At 46.2% G+C, this 22834-nt stretch overlaps 1 protein-coding gene across 1 annotated transcript in view; it reads right to left on the reverse strand.

Annotated features, from left to right (window-relative positions):
* AMPD1 (adenosine monophosphate deaminase 1) overlaps positions 1-22834 on the reverse strand; it is a 398148-nt gene that overhangs the window by 245744 nt on the left and 129570 nt on the right. Inside the window, exon 4 of the mRNA XM_063955432.1 lies at positions 10040-10205. Within this exon, the coding sequence (XP_063811502.1) occupies positions 10040-10205 (166 nt within the window). The remainder of the gene's footprint in view (positions 1-10039; positions 10206-22834) is intronic.

The raw sequence follows: 22834 nt of genomic DNA on the forward strand, positions 1-22834 counted from the left end.
CACCCGTGTCTCTGTAAACAAACTACTGTCTGTTGAAGATTGCTCAAAAGTAACTCCTGCGAATGTGTTAGGATTAACAGGTCGTCTAGGTATGGGAATTATCCTTATCCCCTGCTTGCGGAGATAAGCTGCCATAACCACCATCATTTTGGTAAACACACTGGGTGCTGTTGCTAGCCCGAAGGGCAAGGCTTGGAACTAAAAATGTTCCTGGAGGATGGCAAACCTGAGGTAACACTGATGAGACAGTGCTATAGGCACATGTAGGTAAGCATCCCGTACATCCAGAGATACCATGTAATCTCCCGGTTCCATAGCCAACATTATGGAGCGTAATGTCTCCATGTGGAACCTTGGAATCCAAGTGTATTTGTTTAACATTTTCAGATTGAGAATTGGTCGGAATGACCCATTTGGCTTCTGGATCAGAAATAGATTGGAATAAAACCCCTGTCCCCTTTGTGATGGAGGTACTGGGACAATCACACCTGACTGCAGTAATTTTTGGACTGCTTCTTGCAGGGCATTGGCCTTCGACTCTATACGAGACGGGCTGGAGCAAAAAAATCTTTGAGGAGGCTGCCTCCTGAATGGGAACCCATACCCCTGAGATACCACCTTCTGCACCCAAGCATCTGTTGTCGACTGTTGCCATATGTGTGGAAAATGAAGGAGTCGGCCCCCAACCCTGGAATCCTCCAGGCGGAGGCCCGTCTCTTCAGGCTGATGGTTTCTGTTCAGGCTTGGAAGCTGGCTTTCTACTAGCCCATTGCCTCCTACCCCTGGCTGATCTATTGGACTGGGGTTGCTTAGACTCCTCTTTAGCTTTCGCTTTGCCTTGCCATCGAAATGGCTGAAACTTTAAACCCTTGGTCTTAGGGTTATAACTAGCCAGAAATCTGACCTTCTTTGATTCAGCTTCTGATTCTAGAATATCAGACAATTGTTTTCCAAACAATATATTACCCATGAAAGGCAATGCTTCCAACTCTTTCTTGGATTCCGCATCTGCTTTCCAGGTACGTAGCCAAATTGTTCTACGAGCGGCTACTGTCAAGGCTGAAGCTTCAGAAGCAATTGTACCCATATCAATTGCTGCTTCTTCCAAATATTGGGCGGCTTGTCTTAAACGGCTCAAATGATACTCTTGCTCCCTATTAGGAGGAGAGAGGCCATTCTCTAGTTCCTCTAACCATTCGCCCATTGCCTTTGCTATCCAGGCCGAAGCCATAGCAGGTCTTACCACTGCTCCTGAGAGAGAAAATATATTTTTCAAGAAGCTATCTACCCTTCTGTCTGTGACTTCATTTAGTTAGGTAGAGAAGAACAGTTCCAGACGCGCTGTCACAGCTGCCAGCAAGGGATTGTCAGTCCCAAAGAAGAGTTTTTACAACAAAAAGCAGTTAAGCCGGCGCTGGCTGTCTTTCCAATAATAAAAACAACTATGGATGATTGAAAACACTTAATTTTATTAACTAAGCACTAATTAGTGAATAAAAACATGAATAAAATGTAAAATTCACACATTCATATGAAGTTATAGGGCATAAATGGAGCTGAGAAAAAATTCAAATATGCTGCTAATGAGTGTCCACTGAGGATCCCGGACTGGAACACTGGACAAAAGTTCCCTGGGGAAGAGAGATAAAGTACAGCTGTTTTTACCCGTATTGGTGGAGGCTTCCAAATGCTTTTGAAAACAGCAAGCAAGCTGTATCACTTGTAATCAAGCTGGGTCCCTCCGGTTGATGCTGTAATTGATATGTCCCACAGAGAACAATTCCAAGGCAGGTGTTCCAAAATAAATTGTCAAACGTCCATATCTGGATCCTATTGTGACGTGGAGCACTGGTGATGATGGCGATGGCAGCTTTTTTCACACTTAACGCGTTTCCCTAGGCACGGTCACCTAGCTTCATCAGAAGTAGAGCTCCCTCTGATTCAGGGATCTATTTAAACCCTATTTAATTACCTGATGCCCAACAGGTGTGTAACAGGTGTGTAACAATAAAAGATCAATCATCCACAGTATTTATATAAACAATAATTTTACAATGTCACTAGTCCTATTAAAAAGATAGAGCGATATGTAGGAGGCAAACCTACAAAAATGTATGTATATATGTAATATATAACCATAAATGGAACTAGATGGGAAAGATGTTAAAGGTCAGTGCAGTCACATGACCTGATTCCGGACTCTGAGTTCTGATGGTTCTGTGCGTATATCCGGGACATCTAAGGATATTTTGGAACACCCCCACGGCCGATGAAGCTAGGTGACCGTGCCTAGGGAAACGCGTTAAGTGTGAAAAAAGCTGCCATCGCCATCATCACCAGTGCTCCACGTCACAATAGGATCCAGATATGGACGTTTGACAATTTATTTTGGAACACCTGCCTTGGAATTGTTCTCTGTGGGACATATCAATTACAGCATCAACCGGAGGGACCCAGCTTGATTACAAGTGATACAGCTTGCTTGCTGTTTTCAAAAGCATTTGGAAGCCTCCACCAATACGGGTAAAACAACTGAATTCCCAGCGTCAGATGAGCTGACGGAAATCATGGAAGAGTCTTGGGCGACGCTCAGTAAAAAGTATAAGATTCCGAAAAGATGGGATTCTTATTATCCATTTCCAGCTGCGGATTGTTCGAAAAGAGAAGTTCCTCCAAAAGTAGACGCACATGTACTGTGACTTGTACATAAATCTGCTTTACCACTGTCATCTACCTAACTAAATGATACAAACAACTATGGATGATTGAAAACACTTAATTTTATTAACTAAGCACTAATTAGTGAATAAAAACATGAATAAAATGTAAAATTCACACATTCATATGAAGTTATAGGGCATAAATGGAGCTGAGAAAAAATTCAAATATGCTGCTAATGAGTGTCCACTGAGGATCCCGGACTGGAACACTGGACAAAAGTTCCCTGGGGAAGAGAGATAAAGTACAGCTGTTAACTGTCTTTGCTCGTTTAAACACAGGTGCTTTAGATTTTGACACTGTTTTGGCTGGCTCTTCCAAAGAGAGAACAGCCTTCATAGCATCAATAAGTTCAGCTACATCCTCTGAACTAAAACTCTGAGACTGATCATCATACGGAGTATTTGAAAATACTGTATCATCATCTGTTGTATCATCTTGTGTAGTCTGCCACATAGACGCATCTGTCTTAGTCTTACCTGTCCCTTGGTTACTTGTAGAGGCTACTGGAATCAACCCGTAGGAAGGGAGCTGCATGTATGGGTTAATAGTGTAACCTAACCCCTGGGGTGGTGCTGCCGGAGTTAACCTGTCCGCAGGGGTGTATCTACCTATTGGCCAGGATGGCACTCGCCAGGGGCGCCAGGCAAGGAGGGGGCGCCATCCGGCTGTGCCATCCATGGCCAGGGGGTAAAACCAAGTGGTACTGTTAGACTTGGTGACTGTCTGTTAGTGCCGGCGCCAGTGTCCGGCAGCAGTGCACTGCACCTCGCTTGTAATCAGACTCAACATAAACTACAGCTCCCAGCAGCCCTTGTTACTGGGAGCTCCCGGCACCAAGGGCTGCTAGGAGCTATAGTTTACTTTGAGTCTGATTGATCACTAGTGCTGAGCTGTGCCGCTGGACACTGGCGCCGGCAGTGACAGACAGTCACCAGGTACAGTCAGAGCCGGATTATTGGGAGGGGGTCAAGGCACAGAACTGCACTGCCCTGTATTGGGCTAGGGCCGTGGACGGAGTGGAAGCACGGGAATGGGACTACACGACACTCACTGCCAGGCTGCCCTGCAGCATGGAGGAGAGGGAGAGAGGACAATGAGCTACTAAAGTACATGCAGTCAGCGTACCCTGTCTGTAATGTGGGGGGTGGGTGGGGGGATACTATATAGTCTGTCTGTATGTGTATCTGTGACTGAATTTATGTATGTGTGTGACTATGTATGAATGTATATGTGTGTGTGTGTGTGTGTGTGTGTGTGTGTGTGTGTGTGTGTGTGTGTGTGTGTGTATAAGTATCTACTGTATTTATGTGTGTTTTAGTGTGTGACTATGTATGTGAATAAGTGTGTAACTATGTACAGTATGTATGTATGTGACTGTATTTGTATATACTGCATGTGTGACTGTACTGTATATCATACTGTTTGTATGTATTTTGTGCGTGACTATGTATGTAAGTGTATATGTGTCTGCCTATGCGCAGGATCAGATATACTAATGGCAAATGTGGTTTGACCGCGTTCCCCATATAAAATTAGGAATATATTTATTAGCACTGGTCCACATTTCCACTTTCTATTTGCATTCCCCATATGCCCTTTATAGACTGTGTTTTCTATAGGGGTATGATTGTGTGGCGTAACGTGAATAAGAGATACTACTGTGCGTTGTAATGTGAGTAATGGACACTACTGTGCAGAGTAATGTGATACTGTGTGGCATAATTTGAATTGGAAGTACTATTGTGTGGCTATGCCCCTTCCCCACAAGGCCACATCCCTTTTTTAACACGCCTCCCTTATTTCAAATATATGTGTGAGGGGGGGGGGGGGGGCAGCCACTTTGCCAGGGGCGCTCAGACCCCTAGATACACCCCTGCCTGTCCGCTATTGAAGACAAAGTCTTTGCGAACATACTCCATGGTGGCTCTGCTGGTTGTTGAACCAAATCCTGTTTTTTACTTTGCTGAAAAGCAAAACAGTTCGCACACAACCCCTCATAAGTGACCAACTGACCTATACCAATTAACCCTGTTTTACAAGATAAACATGTTAGGGATGTAGGAGTGCCTAATAAATTCTCCTCGTCACTTTTGCCGCTCACAGACATGGTAATATGCTGTTTATGACTACACAATTTGTGACTGAAAATCACCTATATATGGATATATAGAAGTGAGATCAATCTGACCACAACCATGCACCTGAATTGAGGGTCAGAACAGGATTGACGACATAAAAAAGTCAGCACACATACTAGCAGTCAGTCACATGTTAAGGCATTAAACATTGTCATATGAGAATACAACCCCCATAACAACTTACAAGTAAGTAGGAAAATTGTACTTCTGTTTTTAACTGTTTTTTCCCCCCAACATAACATACAGAAACCACAGTAATATACAGATCTCATATGCAATATGTACTAAAATTAACAATTCATACTAACAAGTAGAGAGAATTTTTAGTACTGTATACCCTTCCTCCATAGAGCGGGATACAGGGAGACTCACCACACTTCCATATCCAAACAAATACGCTCACAAGACGCTGAGTGGATTCAGACGCTACTGGTGTACACTGCCGTTCTGATAACTGATGCAAGATTCGGACGCTCAGTGAAATGCCACGTGTATGCTGATGCTAAGGCCTGCGACTCGGTCCGGCAATCTCTAGTGTACACAACCGCGGCGTCTAAGCTGCTACCGAGTACCCTCATGGAAGCGTCTGAGACGGAAGTGAGGTCATTCAGTTCATGGACGGGAGACGCGCGGAAACTGGTCATGAACTTGGGAGAGGGGCGGCCAGGAGAGCGTCTAATTCCCCCCATTGACTTCAACTTTAAGGATCGCGGCCTCAACCTAGTCCTGGCACATATGATCCCTAGAGCGTAGTGCTGTCGCACCAGAGAGTGTTCGGCGCATCAACACACTGTTTGTAGTCTCCACCAAAAGCAGTGTAGCTGTGTCCGGACCCCCCTAGTAAGAGGAAATCCATAGACTTACCTTCCCCCCATGCTCCGGCCACAGCCTGGTTACGTCTGCTGGACCTGCTAGAACATCCGACACAGACGCCCGTCGAGACAGCACTGTACCGCGAAGGTAAGCATTGTTGCGACCCGGAGGGGAGTTGTTGGAGCGACTCTTTCTAATATGCGTTTAAGACGCTGTTAAGAAACGTCACTCAAAAACATAGTAGGACTATAAAAATAACATAAAAAAAGCTTCAGGCTGCTTTATTAACAGCAGCCCTGTGACCATGGTCCGGCTCCTGCCGCACCAAACAAAAAACTGATTTGACTGAGTCAGTGGGCGGGATTATATGGTGAAGCCCCGATGCATCCTGGGAGGCCAGAAACTTGTGACCGTTTGGTGCCATTTCCGCTGTCGCTCCGGCATATCCCAATGTTATCCTGTGGATAACCTGTGGACCCAGCCAGAGAAATACTGGTAGGCTAATTGGCTCCCCTTTGAAATTAACCTGTGTGTGTGCGCATGTCTGTGTGTATACATGTGTTTAGGGCAGACTAGATGGGCCAAGTGGTTCCTAACGGATGTCAAATTCCATGTTTCTATGTATAGGTATGCAGGTATAGGACGGATATGCAGTAGGTATGCAGGTATAGGGCTGGTATAGGTATGCAAGTATAGGGCTGGTGCAAGTGTGCACTGATAATGATGAAGACTGTTTGAACGAATGTATAGATATGAAGGACGGTGCAGTCACATAGATGCATGCAACTTGGTATAGAGGTCAATGGGGGTTATTCAGGTTTGTTAGCAAACCAAAAAAGCACACTAATGGGCAAAACCATGTTGCACTGTAGGTGGGGCAAATGCAACATTTGGGTGGGTTATATTGTTTCTGTGCATGGTAAATACTGGCTGCTTTATTTCTACTCTGCAATTTAGATTTCAGTTTGAACACACCCCACCCAAATCTAACTTTTTCTGCACATGTTACATCTGCCCCACCTGCAGTGCAACATGGTTTTGCCCATTAGTGTGCTTTTTGGTTTGCTATCAAACCTGAAGAAGGCCCACTATCTGCATTTAGCTAGGCACAAACAGTACAATTCCAGCTGTATGGCATACATCTCTGAATCATCCCCTAAATGTAAAAAAAAAATCCTTTCACATAATCAATTGATAATTAATAATTGATAATTAATAAAGGTGTGACATAATGCTGGCAATAAAAACTATTACTGCTGTGACATAACTGCCCCTGTGCATGACTCTCCCAAGAAAACACAGGGCATTTTTGTAAAGCATGCTTGTAAGCTTATCAATCCCATTCTGACTGCTCTGGTAGAAAACTTGTGCCCTATAAAATGGCAACCTGCTGCAGAGGTGTGAAAGCAGAGGTGTAGCGAGGATGGCTCAGGCGGAGCGCGAGCTCCAGGTGCCAGAAAAGTTAGAGGGCATGCCGCCTCCCCCCTGCTTTGCCGCGGAGCACTGTTCAGGCAGCCGTAGAGCAAGAGGAGGAGGAGCCAGTACCGTTTCTAGCGGCGGGCGAGCCGTGCAACCGCACGGGGCGCTCGCCGCGGCACTTTGTGACTCCTTATCTCCTCTCCTCCCTCTTCCCGAGCGCTCCTGCTCGGGGGGCGGAGTTTCGCGGAATGACGCATTTGCGTCGTGACATCACGACGCAAACGCGTCATTCCGTGAAGCCCCGCCCCCCAAGCAGGAGCGCTCGGGGAGAGGGAGGAGAGGAGATAAGCATGGAAAGAGGAGGCGGCCGGCGCGAGGGACGTGAGTCAGCGGTACCCGAAGAGCGGGAATATGTAAGTATTATCTCTCTCTCTCTCTCCCCCATCCTTACCCCCCACTTGACACCTGCCTGCCGCACTGTGTAAAATGGGGATACCTGCCTGCCGCACTGTGTAAAATGGGGATACCTGCCTGCCGCACTGTGTAAAATGGGGATACCTGCCTGCCGCACTGTGTAAAATGGGAACACCTGCCTGCCGCGCTGTGTAAAATGGGGGCACGTGCCTGCCGCGCTGTGTAAAATGGGGATACCTGCCTGCCGCACTTTGTAAAATGGGGGCACCTGCCTGCGTACTGTGTAAAATGGGGATATCTGCCTGCCGTACTGTGTAAAATGGGGATACCTGCCTTCCGCACTGTGTAAAATGAGGACACCTGCCTGCCGCACTTTGTAAAATGGGGACACCTGCCTGCCGCGCTGTGTAAAATGGGGACACCTGCCTGCCGCGCTGTGTAATATGGGGACACTTGCCTGCTGTAATGTGTAAAAAGGGGACTTTTTTATTTTTATTATTTTTCCCCTGTGGTGGGTGTGATGATATCAGATGAGGCCACGCCCACTTTAATGAGACCACACCCATTTTAATCAGGCCACACACCCTTGTCGGGAGCGCGCGCATGCTTTTTCTTTTTATGGCTATATGGGGGGGGGCACGCAATTTTTTTTTTATAGCAATGGGGGGGGGCGCATTTTGAAATCTCGCACTGGGAGCCAAATTGTCTAGAAACGGCCCTGGGAGGAGCAGAGGGTACACTGACTCGGACTCTGAGACTAGGTAATGAACAGAGCAGGCCAGAGGCGGCAGGAGTAGATACTAAAAGCCGGCACATGCTGAAGCTCTGCCCGTCCTCTTTATATGGCTCACTGTGTGCTTGTGGCTGTGCAGCAGGGTTACTTCTGTCCTGCAGTACCACTCTCTGCCTCCGATGCTGCAGCACCTCTCTCTATCTAGCCCAGCTGCTGCAGCACCTCTCTTTGACCCAGTTGCTGCATAAGCTCTCTCTGCCCCAGCTTTTGGAACACCTCTCTCTTTCTTGGAAGCTGCAGCACATGTCTCTACTTCAGATGCTGCAGCACCTCTTTCTGCCCAAGCTGCTGCAGCACCTCTTTCTGCCCAGCTGCTGTAGCACCTCTTTCTGCCCTAGCTGCTGCAGCACCTCTCTCTGCCCCGGCTGCTGCCATAGCACCTCACTCTACCTCTCAGGCAGCTGCAGCACCTCTCTCCGCCCCTCAAGCTGCCATTATTTTAATTGAGCCATAGTGGGATTATCAGGTCTGGGATGGCAGTGCTAAGGTATTATTTTCATTGAGGAATTGTGAGAAAATCAAGTAGTGGGGGCAGTTTTGATGCATTATTTTCATTGAGAGTTTGGGGGGAGGGTTCAAGTCTGTGCGGGGGTCACATTTGGGGCATTATTTTCATTGAGGTATTAGAGATTATCAGATCTGGGGAGAGGGTCAGTTTTGGGGCATTATTTTCATTGAGAGATTGGGGGGGATTATCAGGTCTGTGGGAGATCACATTTGGAACATTATTTTCATTAGGGGATTGGGGGTTGTGAGTTCAAGTCAGTTGAGGAATACATAGTGTTTTTAATAAAGCACCTTGAGTCCTATTGGAGAAAGAGTACTGTATAAATAAAATAATAATTATTATTATTATTAATAATAATTTATTTGAAACAAAACAAATAAATAGTTACTACTTCCATAACAGCTCTACCGTGCTGTGACATGTATAAGGGGCTCTACCATGGCATAACATGTATAAGGGGCTCTACCATGGTATAACATGTATTAGGGGCTCTACCATGGTATAGCATGTATAGGAGGCTCTACTGTGGCATAATATGTATAATGGGCTCTACTGTGGCATATTGTGTATAAGCGCTCTACTGTGGCATAACGTGTATAAGCAGTTCTACTGTGGTGTCATGTGTATAAGCAGCTCTACTGTTGTGTAATGTGTATAAGCAATTCTACTGTGTGGTTTAGCATGTATAATAATGGGTAGTACTGTGTGGTGTAATGTGAATAACGGGCACTATTGTGCGATGTAATGTAAATTGGTACTGTTATGCCGCCGTGCCCCTTCCCATGAAACCACAACCCTATATTTTAGTTGCGCCCCTTCAGTGTGCACTGTCCATATTTTAAACATGGGGGCACCCAACGGAAATTTTCGAATTGAGCTCCACAAGGTCTAGAACTGGCCCTGTCACCAGTTTAGGATTTTTAAATGTTTTTTCTTATCAAGTGTAACATGCCACCACATATTGTCCAGACCCCCAATTAAGTACAGGGGAAGGGGGCGCCAAAATATACCCTTCCTCTTGGCACCATGACACCTAGCTACACCTCTGGGTGGAAGACAGCATGATAGGTATATTTATTTTTACATAAATGTACAATGAACATCTAAGGTAATTCAGGTATCTTATTCAAATCAGTAATATGCACCTGCTTATTTTAATACTTCTTATTGTCACATAGTGACTTTACATGCTCAACAACTATCTCTCCATAGCATCATCTTTATTTCTCTTACCTGGGTATATCTCATCATCTTCTTTCCAGGCCCCACCTTCAATATCACGGAGATATTGGGCTACTGTCCTTGGGAACCGCTGGATGGATTCTCTCATGTACTTTTCTCGTATGGTCAGTGCTCGAAATAGACCCTTTGCAGCCAGCTCAAAGTCATCTACAGTCACCTGTAATGCAATGCACAACACAGCTTTATTACTTTTTATCTATTAAGGGATGTAGTTAGCATCCCGAAGCTGAGGATACCGCCGGACAGAAGACCGGCGCTGGAATCCCGGCACCAGTCAGAATCCGGATGCCGGAATCACCTGACATGCTTAATGTAAGTATCAGTGGGAGGTTAGGGTTAAGCTGCAGGGAGGGAGGGTTAGGGTTAGGCTGCGTGGGGGTGGGAGGGGGTTAGGGTTAGGCTGCAGGGAGGGGAGGATTAGGCTGCAGGGAGGGGAGGGGTAGGGTTAGGCTGTGGGGGGGAGGGGGTTAGGCTTCAGGGAGGGAGGGTTAGTGTTAGGCTGCGGTGGGGAGGGTTAGGGTTAGGCTGCAGGGAGGGAGGGTTAGGGTTAGGCTGCGGGGGGGAGGGGGTTAGGGTTAGGCTGCAGAGAGGGAGGGTTAGGGGAAGTGTAAGAATTAGGCTTATGTTCCTTGCAAAGCACTGTCGGGATTCTCATTGTTGGGATGCCGGTGCCGGTATTCTGACCGCCGGCATCCTGAGTGACGGGATCCACTACTATGGGATACACCCATTTATGAATGCACTACAAAATAGTCATGCTTTCCTAGACAAAATAAATATTTTACTTCCATTCTATGTACATATAAAATACACAGTCGAGTCACATTATTATGTGTGCAGCAAAGACAGCAGCTAGACGGACTGAACTGTAATTTTAGACACACGTCTGGTAGCCCCAGGTTCATTCTGATGGTGAGCTGCTCCACTGTAGCATGTCGGTCTGCCCTCACACACCTTCGTAGCCGACGTTCACCTGTGACATAAGTGGCACGCGGTGATCCGCAGTTTCCACATTGGTTACTCACAATGGTGCCGTTTGTCCAGTCACTATACACCTTCACCACAGCAGCACCCGAACAGTTCCCAAACTGCGCTGTTTCAGAAATACTGCCACCCTTGGCCTGAAAGCCGATAATCATCTCTTTTTGCAACTAAGATAAATCGCTCCTTTTACCCATGACAGAAATGAGTGATATGTGTGCAGAAGGCCTATTGCACACATTATATACTCACGAAGCCGGCACACGACACGTGACATACTTCATGGGATATGCGCTGCCAACGTCAAATGTAGGGGTGGTCATAATAATGTGACTCGACTGTGTAGATGCAAACTTACAACCATAGAAATCAATCTGAAATGAGCTTTATCTATCTAGTTCATGTTATGCAGTGGAAGTAATTGTAATCATAGGCGTAACGTGATCACTGAAATAGCCACAATTGTAACCACATGCAAAGTTGCATTTATAGCAAAACACATGAGAGAAAGGCTGTAACTATGGGTTGGCCAGAGGGGGCACCACCTGGCCCAGTCTAGACAATCATAGGGAGGTAAGAGAACATCCCATGTTTAGTGCCAGTCTGCAGCCTCTGAATCTTAGTGGGCAGATCAGATGGCTCTATACAGACAGCACATTGCAGGGAGGTCAGGCTCTGTCATGATGGAAGTGACACGGGCATTGAAGATTTAGAAGTGAGGAGCCTGCAGCTTGCTATCTAGGACCTTATCAACCCTAGAACTGGGGACACTAGGGGCTGCGCCCATCACCACAGTGGGGTGAGCTACCTTTTGCTGACCTTTTTGCACTGGTATTGTTAGTGTATAGTAAGCTCATATCATTCTGATTATATCCTGCAGAACATCATTCAGGTGGAGTATAAAATGACATAATATCAGTTTTCCATAGGATTAATGAATGTGTCTAGTGTTGTAGAAGATCCCATCACCCTCCAAAGCACTCACTCCTAGTGGCAGATCCAGGGGGGGAGGGGGGGGGGAGGGCACTCGGGCCCGGGCCCCCCCCTGTCATCTGTGGCCTCCGTCCCCCGTCCCCTCCCGGCGCCACACAGGGAGATGACGGGCGCCCGCTGAGATTGTGTTACCAGCGGGCGCCCGCCTCCCTGCACAGCGGCAGCAGGAGGCAGGAGCTCATTACTGAGCTCCGGCTTCCGGCGCTGTCACTGTGCGGTGTGCGCTATGGGAGAGATGTCAGTCATGACGTCTCTCTCATAGTGCTGAGGAGCGGACGCCAAGAGGAGGACTGCAGCGGTCTGGAAGCGAGAACGGGGCTCGGTAAGTATGATGGTTTTTTCTTCCTTAGTGCAGCGGGGGCATCTACTGGGGGCAAACTATGGGGGACATTACTACTGGGGGGCATCAACAAGGGGCATTACTACTGGGAGGGCATTACTACTGGGGGCAAACTACTGGGGGCATTATTACTGGGGGGGCATTACTACTGGGGGGGTCATCTATTGGGGGCATTACTACTGGGGGACATTTTTACTGGGGGCCATCTACTGGGGGCATTATTACTGGGGGGCATCTACTGGGGGCATTACTACTGGGGGGTCATCTATTGGGGGCAAACTCCCAATAGATGACCCTGGGGGCATTACTACTGGGAGCAAACTACTGGAGGACATTATTACTGGGGGGCATCTACTGGAGGCAAACTACTGGGGGACATTATTACTGGGGGGCATCTACTGGGGCAAACTACTGGGGGACATTATTACTGGGGGCAAACTACCAAGGGGCTAACTACTGGGGGCATACTACAGGAGGGCATTACTACTGGCGGCGTAACTACAGGGGCATTACTACTGGCGGCTTAACTACAGGGGCATTACTACTTGGGGGCTAAACTACAGGGGGGCCAAACTACTGGGGGCATAACTACAGGGGCCAAACTACTGGGGGATAACTACAGGGGCCAAACTACTGGGGGCATTACTACTGGGGGCTAAACTACAAGGGGGGCATAACTACAGGGGCTAAACTACAATGGGGCAAACTACAGGGGGGCATTACTACTGGTGGCTAAACTACAAGCAGGCAAACTACTGGGGGTATTACCACTGGGAGGATAAACTAAAGGGGGCGGGGGTAAACTACTGGGGTCATAACTGCAGGGGCATTACCACTGGGGGCATAACTACTAGGGCGCTAAATGACTGGGGGCATTACTACAGGCAACATTACTACTGGGGGCAATACGGGCATTGCATAAGGGGCACCACTACTATGGGGTCTATATAAGGGGCACTACCAGTACAGTGGACATTGCATAATGAGCGCTACAACTGTGGGCATTGTATAAGAAGCGCCACCTCACATGCACCGAAGCCGCACGCAAATGTACTTGCCCCTTCCATGGGGCCCCCCTATCATTTTCTTCTGGATCCGCCCCTGCTCACTCCCACCCATGACCACATCCCTCTCACCCAAGGCCATTCCCCATTTTTGGCTGCGCATGCTTACAATACACGAGGGCCCTCATTCCGAGTTGTTCGCTCGCTAGCTGCTTTTAGCAGCATTGCACACGCTAAGCCGCCGCCCTCTGGGAGTGTATCTTAGCTTAGCAGAATTGCGAACGAAAGATTTGCAGAATTGCGAATAGAATTTTCTTAGCAGTTTCTGAGTAGCTCGAGACTTACTCAGCCAATGCAATCAGTTCAGTCAGTTTCGTTCCTGGTTTGACGTCACAAACACACCCAGCGTTCGCCCAGACACTCCCCCGTTTCTTCAGACACTCCTGCGTTTTTCCCAGAAACGCCAGCATTTTTTCACACACGCCCAGAAAACGTCCAGTTTCCGCCCAGAAACACCCACTTCCTGTCAATCACAGTACGATCACCAGAACGATGAAAAAACCTTGTTATGCCGTGAGTAAAATACCTAACTTTTGTGTAAAATAACTAAGCGCATGTGGTCTGCGAGCCTTGCGCATGCGCAGTAAGCGACTAATCGCAATACAGCGAAAATCGGCAACGAGCGAACAACTCGGAATGACCACCGGGGTTCCCAACTCCGTAGGAGCAAAAGTTGGAAGGTATGGCTTATGGACTCTGCAAGTTAATGCCCTTTCTTTATTGTTTCTGCTTCTGATGATGCCTTCTCTCTACACTTTAACACAGAGGTTCTCAAACTCGGTCCTCGGGGGCACACACAGTGCATGTTTTGCAGGTAACCCAGCAGGTGCACAGGTGTATTAATTACTCACTGACACATTTTAAAAGGTCCACAGGTGGAGCTAATTATTTCACTTGCGATTCTGTGAGGAGACCTGCAAAACATGCACTGTGTGTGCCCCCGAGGACCGAGTTTGAGAACCTCTGCTCTAACACCTTTCCAGCTGGCCAAACTGGTTCCTGGCAGGAGTGTAAAATAAAATATTTTACAATTTGACAGTTTGTTTGAAAGTTCAGATTTACCATTAATTGTGTAATTGCATTCTCTATAAGTTACCTATATTTGTATATATCCTGCAAGGACTGACATCTTGCGGGTTGGGTATGGTATACCGATGCTGGGATCTCGGCTGCCAGAAAGCCGGCAGGAGCGCAAGCACAACAAAGCTCCTTGTAGGCTCGCTGCGCTCGCCACAGAATCTGTTCCCACTATATGGGTGTTGTGGCATTCTGGCTGACGCCATTTCTAGCGGTCAGGATTCCGGTGTCAGTATCCTGACTACTGGGATCCCGACCGCCAGCAACATGACTACATCCCCGTCTTGACCAGCAAATTTTGCACAAAAAAAAGCGTACAAACGCAAATTCTGCAACTTAAATAGCAAAAACTGAGAAAAAAAAATCAATTTCTGAGACTTACCAAAAACTGCGTAAGCACTACGAAAAGTAGGCGTGTAGGGGGCATACTAAAGGGCTGGACTCGCAAAAACTACGATCAGGGGCATGTTGTGGGCGTATGGTGATGGTCGGTGGGCAGTGCATTCGCAATTATTACAACAGATCGCACATTTCTGATGTGCAATTTCTGAGTGACTACAGGTCTACCTTAAAAATTGCACAAGCTGACCTCAGTTGTAGACTGCATGTATACTGCAATCATTGCTACATTACACCCAGCTGGAGAAGCTCACACCTCAGACCACAAATCACTTCATTCAGCTGTATTGGAACTTACAAACATGTAAGGTATTGTTTAACTCTGTAACACATGTTGATTGTGAAAATATATGTTACTAATACCCCTTTCACACTGCACAAATAACCAGGTATTGACCCGGCATATTGCTGGATCAACACGGGTCGGCGTGCGGTGTGAAAGGGGCATAGCCGAAATCGCGGGTCGCCTGACCCGGCAATTCAACCCGGGAATAAAGCAGTGTTATACCCGGGTTGAATACCGGGTCAGTGGCTGCGTAAACGGGCTCCCGGGTCGATGCGCAGCCGGGTCGATACTACAGCAGGGAGAGGCGGCGCGAAGATGATCTCTTCTCCCAGCGCCGCCTCCACCTCAGCCCCCGCCGCCGGCTCTGCCCACCGCTGCTATGACAACCCGCTCGGCATATTGACGGGTCGGGGAAGCCTGCAGCAGCTGCCAATGTCGGATCCCACCCGGGAAGGACCTGTTTCCAATTCCCGGGTGGGATTCGGCATTGGCAGTGTGAAAGGGGTATAACTGATTTGTGTTTACACTTACTAACAATCGAGGTTTGACAACCACACTATTTGATAGAAGCAAATGTAAAATAACCTTTACAAGCATTTTGCTTAGTAGTATCTGCTGAATGACATTTAGCTTCCTAACATTTTTTTTTTTATTAAACAACCAACATTTTTTTGTTAAACAAAACATACCCACATACAATTTATTTATTTTTACATTTTATTTGTGCGCTACACACATAAACCTTACTTTGAAGAACAGCAACACCATCTTTTTATTTTCAAGTTTTGCAAATTATGCTCCATTTGTATACTTATTGAAACAAATATTTACACATAATTCCTTAAAGCAAGGTATGTAAATAAAAGCAACGAAACAATAATATGTAATGTTTGACCACTTCACAATCAAAAAAAAACTTTTTTTTATTTTTATAAAAACGTTACTGTTGTTTCTGAATTAAAATATTTTGACTCCAAAAAAAGTGTTTGTTAAAACATGTACCAATAATTGCTGTTGTGTAAGGTTTAGAGGCTATAATTCTCACTCTCTCTAGTTGAATATATTTGAACACAGTTATGGGCATTAGTCAATGTTTGAAGAAAAACACTGTGGTGTCTTTAAGATAATAATTGCTAAATTACCACAAGATCATTTGACCAATTAATTGATGATTGAATTGATTTACAATTGTTGAGTAGTTTCTTTAATTTGGCTGCAGGAAAGTAGGTTGTGCAATTTTTAATGGGAAAACACTGTTAGCAAAAAATGCAACATCAGAAACATGTACGCAAAAATTGCGTACATTTGTAATATGTACGCAAAAATTGCGATTATTAGGATGGTTTTCACAATATTTGCACATTTCACAAGGACACCTTCTTTTTGTTAAATTAAATTAGTGTTGCAGTTTTTCCATTTGGGCGTGCTTTCGCAATTTTGCTTTTGCTCGCAATTTTTGCTAATTTGTAATTTTTGCAATCCTTACTGAATTTGCCCCTGTGTCCACTGCAGTGGGAAAATGGCTCTGGTGAGCTGCTGGATCCGCTCATAGTGAAGGCCCTGCCCCTTCAATGGCGCATGGTCTTCCCGCTTTTTTTTTATACTGGCTGAGGTAATCTGGTGCTTAAAATGGAGAGAAAAGCGTTTTAAGGCTGTTTTTGCCAGTGTGGGTACTGTGTACAGTGTACTGAGACGCAGCTGTGTACTGTGTCTGGAGATGCATTCCGCCCCGGTTAGAAGCCGTGCGTCTCCGTACCCTGTTTTTGTGTGTGTGTGTGTGTGTGTGTGTGTGTGTGTGTGTGTGTGTGTGATGTCTGCACCACCCTAATTACGGCACAGTCTGTACCTAGCACCTTTCAGGCTTTTTTTTATTATCACTCATTCAGTACTATGGTGCATTACGTACAGTGGAAATTAACTGTATTTCTTAGGGGAGGCAATCAATTTACCTGCTGTTGGGATCCTGGTGGTCAGGATACCGAAGCCGGAATCCCGACATCTGACAGTGCCAACAGCCGTAAACACTAGCTCACAGGAGCTATTCTCACTCGTGGATGTGCACGACACCCATAGAGTGGGAATAGATCCTGTAGCGAGCCACTGAGCCCGTGGCAGCATTCTGGCTGGTGGGATGCTGCTGTCAGGATACTGATAGCTGACTTCCCGCCCGCCAGGATTACATATGTATTTCTTTCTTAGTTGATGAAGTAATGAAAAATTTTAATAAAAAATGCCATTTTAAATACATTCCTGACAACTACTTCCGCAAGCCAGGATGTGGGGCAGATGTATTAACCTGTACAAGGGTGTCGAAGTAAAAAAAAAAAAATTACATAAAGAGAACATACAAACTACACACATAAGTCGCTATACTTGCAAATACGCACAGCGAGCACAGCAATATATGGTAACACATGCATTTACACAGAGATGCCACAGAGATGGATTCGACACTTATTTCATACAGTACATAATTATAATAATATCAAGCGCCAGACATCATGATGATTTAAAATTATATATAATGAAGTAATGTCATGTATGTGTATTATTTGAACGAAACCAGATAGACCTGTCATGTTTACTATTGAAGCAACCAGATTAATGTGTAGATTAATTTGATACTTGTTATTAAGTTATAGGACATTGCAACAAATAGTTATGATTACATGTATGAAAGCTAAAATCACTCTTATTAGGACAGTGGACAGGAAGCTCAGCCAGCCCCTTTGTACGTTCCCAAGGCTGAACCTGTTCAGCATATACAAAGGGACTGGTGACTCATCGTGAACCCCTCCCCCAGAAACTAGATAACACATTGATCACACAGGAGCTCAGTGGCTTTTTGGTCTCAGGGGATGATGGACTTGCTGCCAGTTCAGTTCCTGTATTTATTTACAGAGAGAGAGAGAGACATAAGATGCATTGGAGGGAATGGTAATTGTATCGCTGGCCTGTAACTGAAACTGTATCTAATGGCATGTAACTGTATGTAACTTTATGTATTAACTGCTTACTGTGTGAGTTGTAATCATGTAACTATAGGTATACTGTACTTTGTAATATATATTGAATCCATATCCTTTTAATAACAAATATATACATCAATGAGCTTTGGAACTCAGATAATGTGTGGGTGTATTGTTTTCTCTTATGGGATGCAGTGTTTTGCAATGTATAGCGCACATTCATGGGATATGGTAATAAGAGATGCAGGCATTTACAATATATATTAGAGCGGGCATTTTAAATATTTGTGAGAAATCAATTTGGCATTCTTGGATGGGTGCTCGTCCGGGATATCACGTTCTTAATGATGCACTGTACATTATAAACGCGACGCTGTGGTCGATCAGCTTGTGATGGACGCATCCTAAAAGCTGAGAAAATCATATCCGTGTGTATTGTTGTGTTATTAGTAAGACGCTGATATGAAATTCAAGGGACAATGCGTTTCTCATAATATTTAAGATGCTAATATGTATTTTTATTGTTGCAAAACAAGGTTCAAATAAGTCATATTGTGTTTGATTCAGATTGGATTGTTTATCTGTTTTAACTCAGGCCTAAAATAACTTCTGGTGCTTGTATGGTGTGTGATTTCTTTGTGACAAAGGAAGCCGCATGGTCTGTCCTCCATTTTGGACTAACCACATGGCCTGTCCACCATTTTGTGTAACCCTCATGGATGTGGAAGGTGTAGTAGCAGCGGCCATTTTGGGAAGGTCATTTTCTAAATGGCTGATTTTCACTGCTCAGAATAATCAGCTTTCCTTGGTCACATCAAACACCATTTATGAGTTACCAATGCATTTATTTAACCCATGCCATAGTCAATTACAAATAGTTTCAGCTGGGCCTAGTGAGAGTTAATAGATGAATACTTGATGTAAGAATTACACACAGATATAAACAAAGTTTTTTTCTTTTTCCTCCAGGATTTAGTTAAATCTGCTTGCTAGTTTAGGATAGCCATTGAAATGTTAATTAACCTGTCCCACTACCCTCTTGAACAGGCATATGAACCTCTGATATGCAAATTAGAAGCACTGAATGGGTAAGGTGTCTCATAGGAGACCAGTGAATGGTATATTATATATAATATTATTATAATTATGTGTGTGTTTATATCAGTGTATGTTCTGCAGGATAGCTATCCAATCTGAATCATATCATTTAAATTATTGATTATTGCTAGATTCATTATAGATCTGTGTGAAACCGAATACATTTGTTGCTATATAGTTAAAACTAAAATAAATGTTTAAGGAAGTAAGTGTAAAGCACAAACGCAGTCTGATCTGGTTGTAAAGGTTTATACAGAAAGAAGCTGTGTGTTGTGTTAAGTGAGCAATTATAGTTTTTATTGCTCACATTTATCGAAGTGGTGTGAGTTGTTTTATTGCGTACGTACATTGGTACACGTGGTACGGAACGTGAGGACAGCGTACAAAAACGTGCACGTGGCGCAAGGCCACACACGTGGCATAGAGGTACGCACGGTTGCGTAATTACGCAAGCTTGCGTAGGGTTGTGTGCGCATAATAAAACCACACAATAGTGTTGTTTAGTTCAAAGGTGGGATAGTAGACATTTACTACAATAGCACATAGCTATCAGATTTCAAAAGCAGGTTACTCTAAATTTAGTTTAAAAACTGTATTGCCTCTGGGGTAAAGCTGCCTATCTGAATGAATTAAAATTTTCTGTACAGAAAAACAAAGTGTATTTGAGTGAGCGAACGTAGGAGTGAGTGGATATTTGAACCCCGGGAAATCGGGATCCCGTCGTGTGGTACAGCAAGTAAGTGGAGACTTGGTGGCGTGAGGCGGCTTACTCACGTTAGTATAAGGTTTAATACGCAAATCGTGAGGTGATTTGAAGAGGAGCGTGGTAGTGCATAGTATTGCGAAGTATTGAAGTAAAAAGGTTTTTTTGTATTACGCTCCGGGCTGAGGGTCGCAGTTTGTACATCGACCCGTGGTTGTACGGCAGATAGGTAACAAGTACCTATAAGCTGTGCAATTGGACCGCGCGTTTGTGGGTGCGATATATACAGCGCAACTTGATACCCCTTTATGAACTTTTGCGTAAAATCGCTGTATCATTAGCGCTGTGTAGAGAATATGCAAGCGTGATTTGTGTATAAGTGTATAGGGAGTTTTCGCTGGTCTCTCTCAGGAAAATCTCCAGCGGTGTATATTCACTGGAATAGGTAAGTCACTCCTAAACACTTCCAGTGAATAGAAACCAGATAGGGTCCTCACTGGGTTCGCGGTGGTCACTATTGGAGTGAGTCGTGGTACTCAGCAGAGAAGGAGTAGGTGAAAGCGCTCTAAGAACTTTCACCGTCTATTCGTATTGTGCATTGGGGATTGCGTAAAAAGGAAAAAGTCTGCGATGGGATCCAATTGCACAAGCGATGGACGTTTTGTAGCCAGGGTTCAGGTTGAAGAGCCGCGGCCCAAGGGGTCAGCGAGGATTGTTATGTGTGGTAAATATGGATCACACACGGAAGACTTTTTGTCTGAATGGTTACGTATGACTGACAAAGAAAGGGTACTATTCCCTAGGGTGGGCAGCTTTGAAGAACTAGAGGTATTGCAGAACTTAAGGATAAGAATATGTCTGATAAAATCCCGAAAACAAAGGGTCAGACATACAAATTGTTTAAACCTGTGACAGCAAGAGGGGTTGGTGAGTTTGATCCTAAGGTATTGCAGGTGGTATGTCTAACCAAAGTCATATAAGACAAGAATGGAAATAAAAGAACTGTTTGAACTTGTAGCAACAATAAATAAGTAGGAAACAAAAGAGAGAGAATGCAAGTACACCGCCATATGTAGATGTGGAAGCAGTTACGGCCAGCATACAAACTATAGAAAATAATAAAAATATGAAAAATATGACTGTAACCTATGTATGTTCTAATGAATGTTGAAGTTTTATTCAGGAGGAGAAGGTGACCTGATTGCTTTCAGCCATTTCTCATGTACCCAGAGGAGTATCCAACCGGTAGCCTGTGGGGGAAGTGGCTGAGACCAGTGGAACAGGTAAGTATGGTATCATTCGTGTACATATATAGTAAACAAAAAAAATCAAGAAAGTAATGTCAGAAATGGAGAAAAACCTGTCCGCACATTAGTATTTGCCAGTAGGAAAGCGGACAGAGACAAGGTAACCCCAGGGTATTTCTTTCAGTTACCATATAAGAAGTATTCATTCCTAGTAATGCCCCTAGTAAAGATGAGCTTGGAAATGTTTGTTGGACCATGTACAGACCCTTAATACGGGATGAGAAGGATTGAAAGACCGCGTAGGGAGCATAATGCGACCACAGCGGCATAAACGCACCGTCCAGGGCCTCCGCAGCGCCGCTCGAGGCATCACCTGGCCTGTGAGGGGTTAATGTTTTTTGGCTGGGAGGAACTCAGAGAGTGGGCCGGGGGGCCCATTGGCTGCTGCATGAGAGGGGGCTGGCCTGTCATGCATATATGCAGCTGGCAGGATACTTCCTGCCTCTCTTCAGCCTGTTCGTTAGACTGCAAGTATTACTCTCCTTACATCTAACTAATCTCCTTATTCTCTGCTCATTTCATACTTTCTATTTCCTTTCCTCTGATCTTTAATTCCCCTTCTGCTTTGTCCTATCCTTATTAATCCTATACTTTCTTACCTTTTCTGTCCTCATATTTCATTCACTTTAACACTGATCCGGGGCCCCCATGGCCGCTAGAATGCGCCCCACACGGTCCGCTGGCCTCCCCGCTCGACTTATGGACAAGTCTGATGTCCAGCCGGCACGAGGAAGAAAGGCTGCAGCGGCGGTGCGGGAACCCCAGGGCGCGCGCGGCCGGGCTCAGCCGCCCGCCCGGGCTCCCCCGCGCGTGCGCTCTCCGTCCCCGCTGCTTGCCGCGGCGGGGAACGGAGCGCTGGGCGGCCAGAGAAATACGCGGCAAAGAGCCAGGGATGGTGTCCTGCCGTCCCTGAGCTCGCCGCTCGCTACCCGCGGCTGCCCTGATCACGTGGGGCCGGGACAGAGCTCCCGGCCCGCGGATCAGCAGCCGCATGCAATTAATAAACATGTGGGAAGTGGTGGACGGGAGGGGGGTCGCGCGGCTGCCACACCTGCACAGACCAGGCAGCACGCGCGTGGCACAAGGGATAATGCCGCTAGGGGGGCACAGATGAGGCCTGTCCCCGCTGTTCACCCCTCCCCCTCATCCAGTCAGGTCCAGCCTGCGCCCCCCCCGACAGGGTGGGGCGTCGCCCCCGCCCCGCTACTGGAGACCCTCCTCTACCTATCTCCACTAGGGAGGGGCCCATACGGCGGGGGCGTTCTGCGGCTGCCCGCGGTGGCGTGCCCCACTGGGCCTCTCCTGCCAGGGGTGGCCCTGTGGCGCCCCTCCCCTCCAGGATACCGCGTCTGGCTCGAGGCGCTGCGGCCGCCGTCCACGGCCATGCGCCTTCGACGGGGGTTTCTCACCCCAGGGGGCGGCGTGCACAGTCGGGGGGTGTCCGTTCCGCACCTCCTCGCGGCCGGTCATTTCCTGCTAATGTGGATACGGAGGGGTCACATGCCTTCATTGCGCCCCCTCCTGCCAGCAGCGATGACTGTTCAGTTTCTCCTCCGGTGGCCAATATCG

The sequence above is a fragment of the Pseudophryne corroboree genome, chromosome 2 (assembly GCF_028390025.1).
Source record: "Pseudophryne corroboree isolate aPseCor3 chromosome 2, aPseCor3.hap2, whole genome shotgun sequence".
NCBI lineage: Eukaryota > Metazoa > Chordata > Amphibia > Anura > Myobatrachidae > Pseudophryne > Pseudophryne corroboree.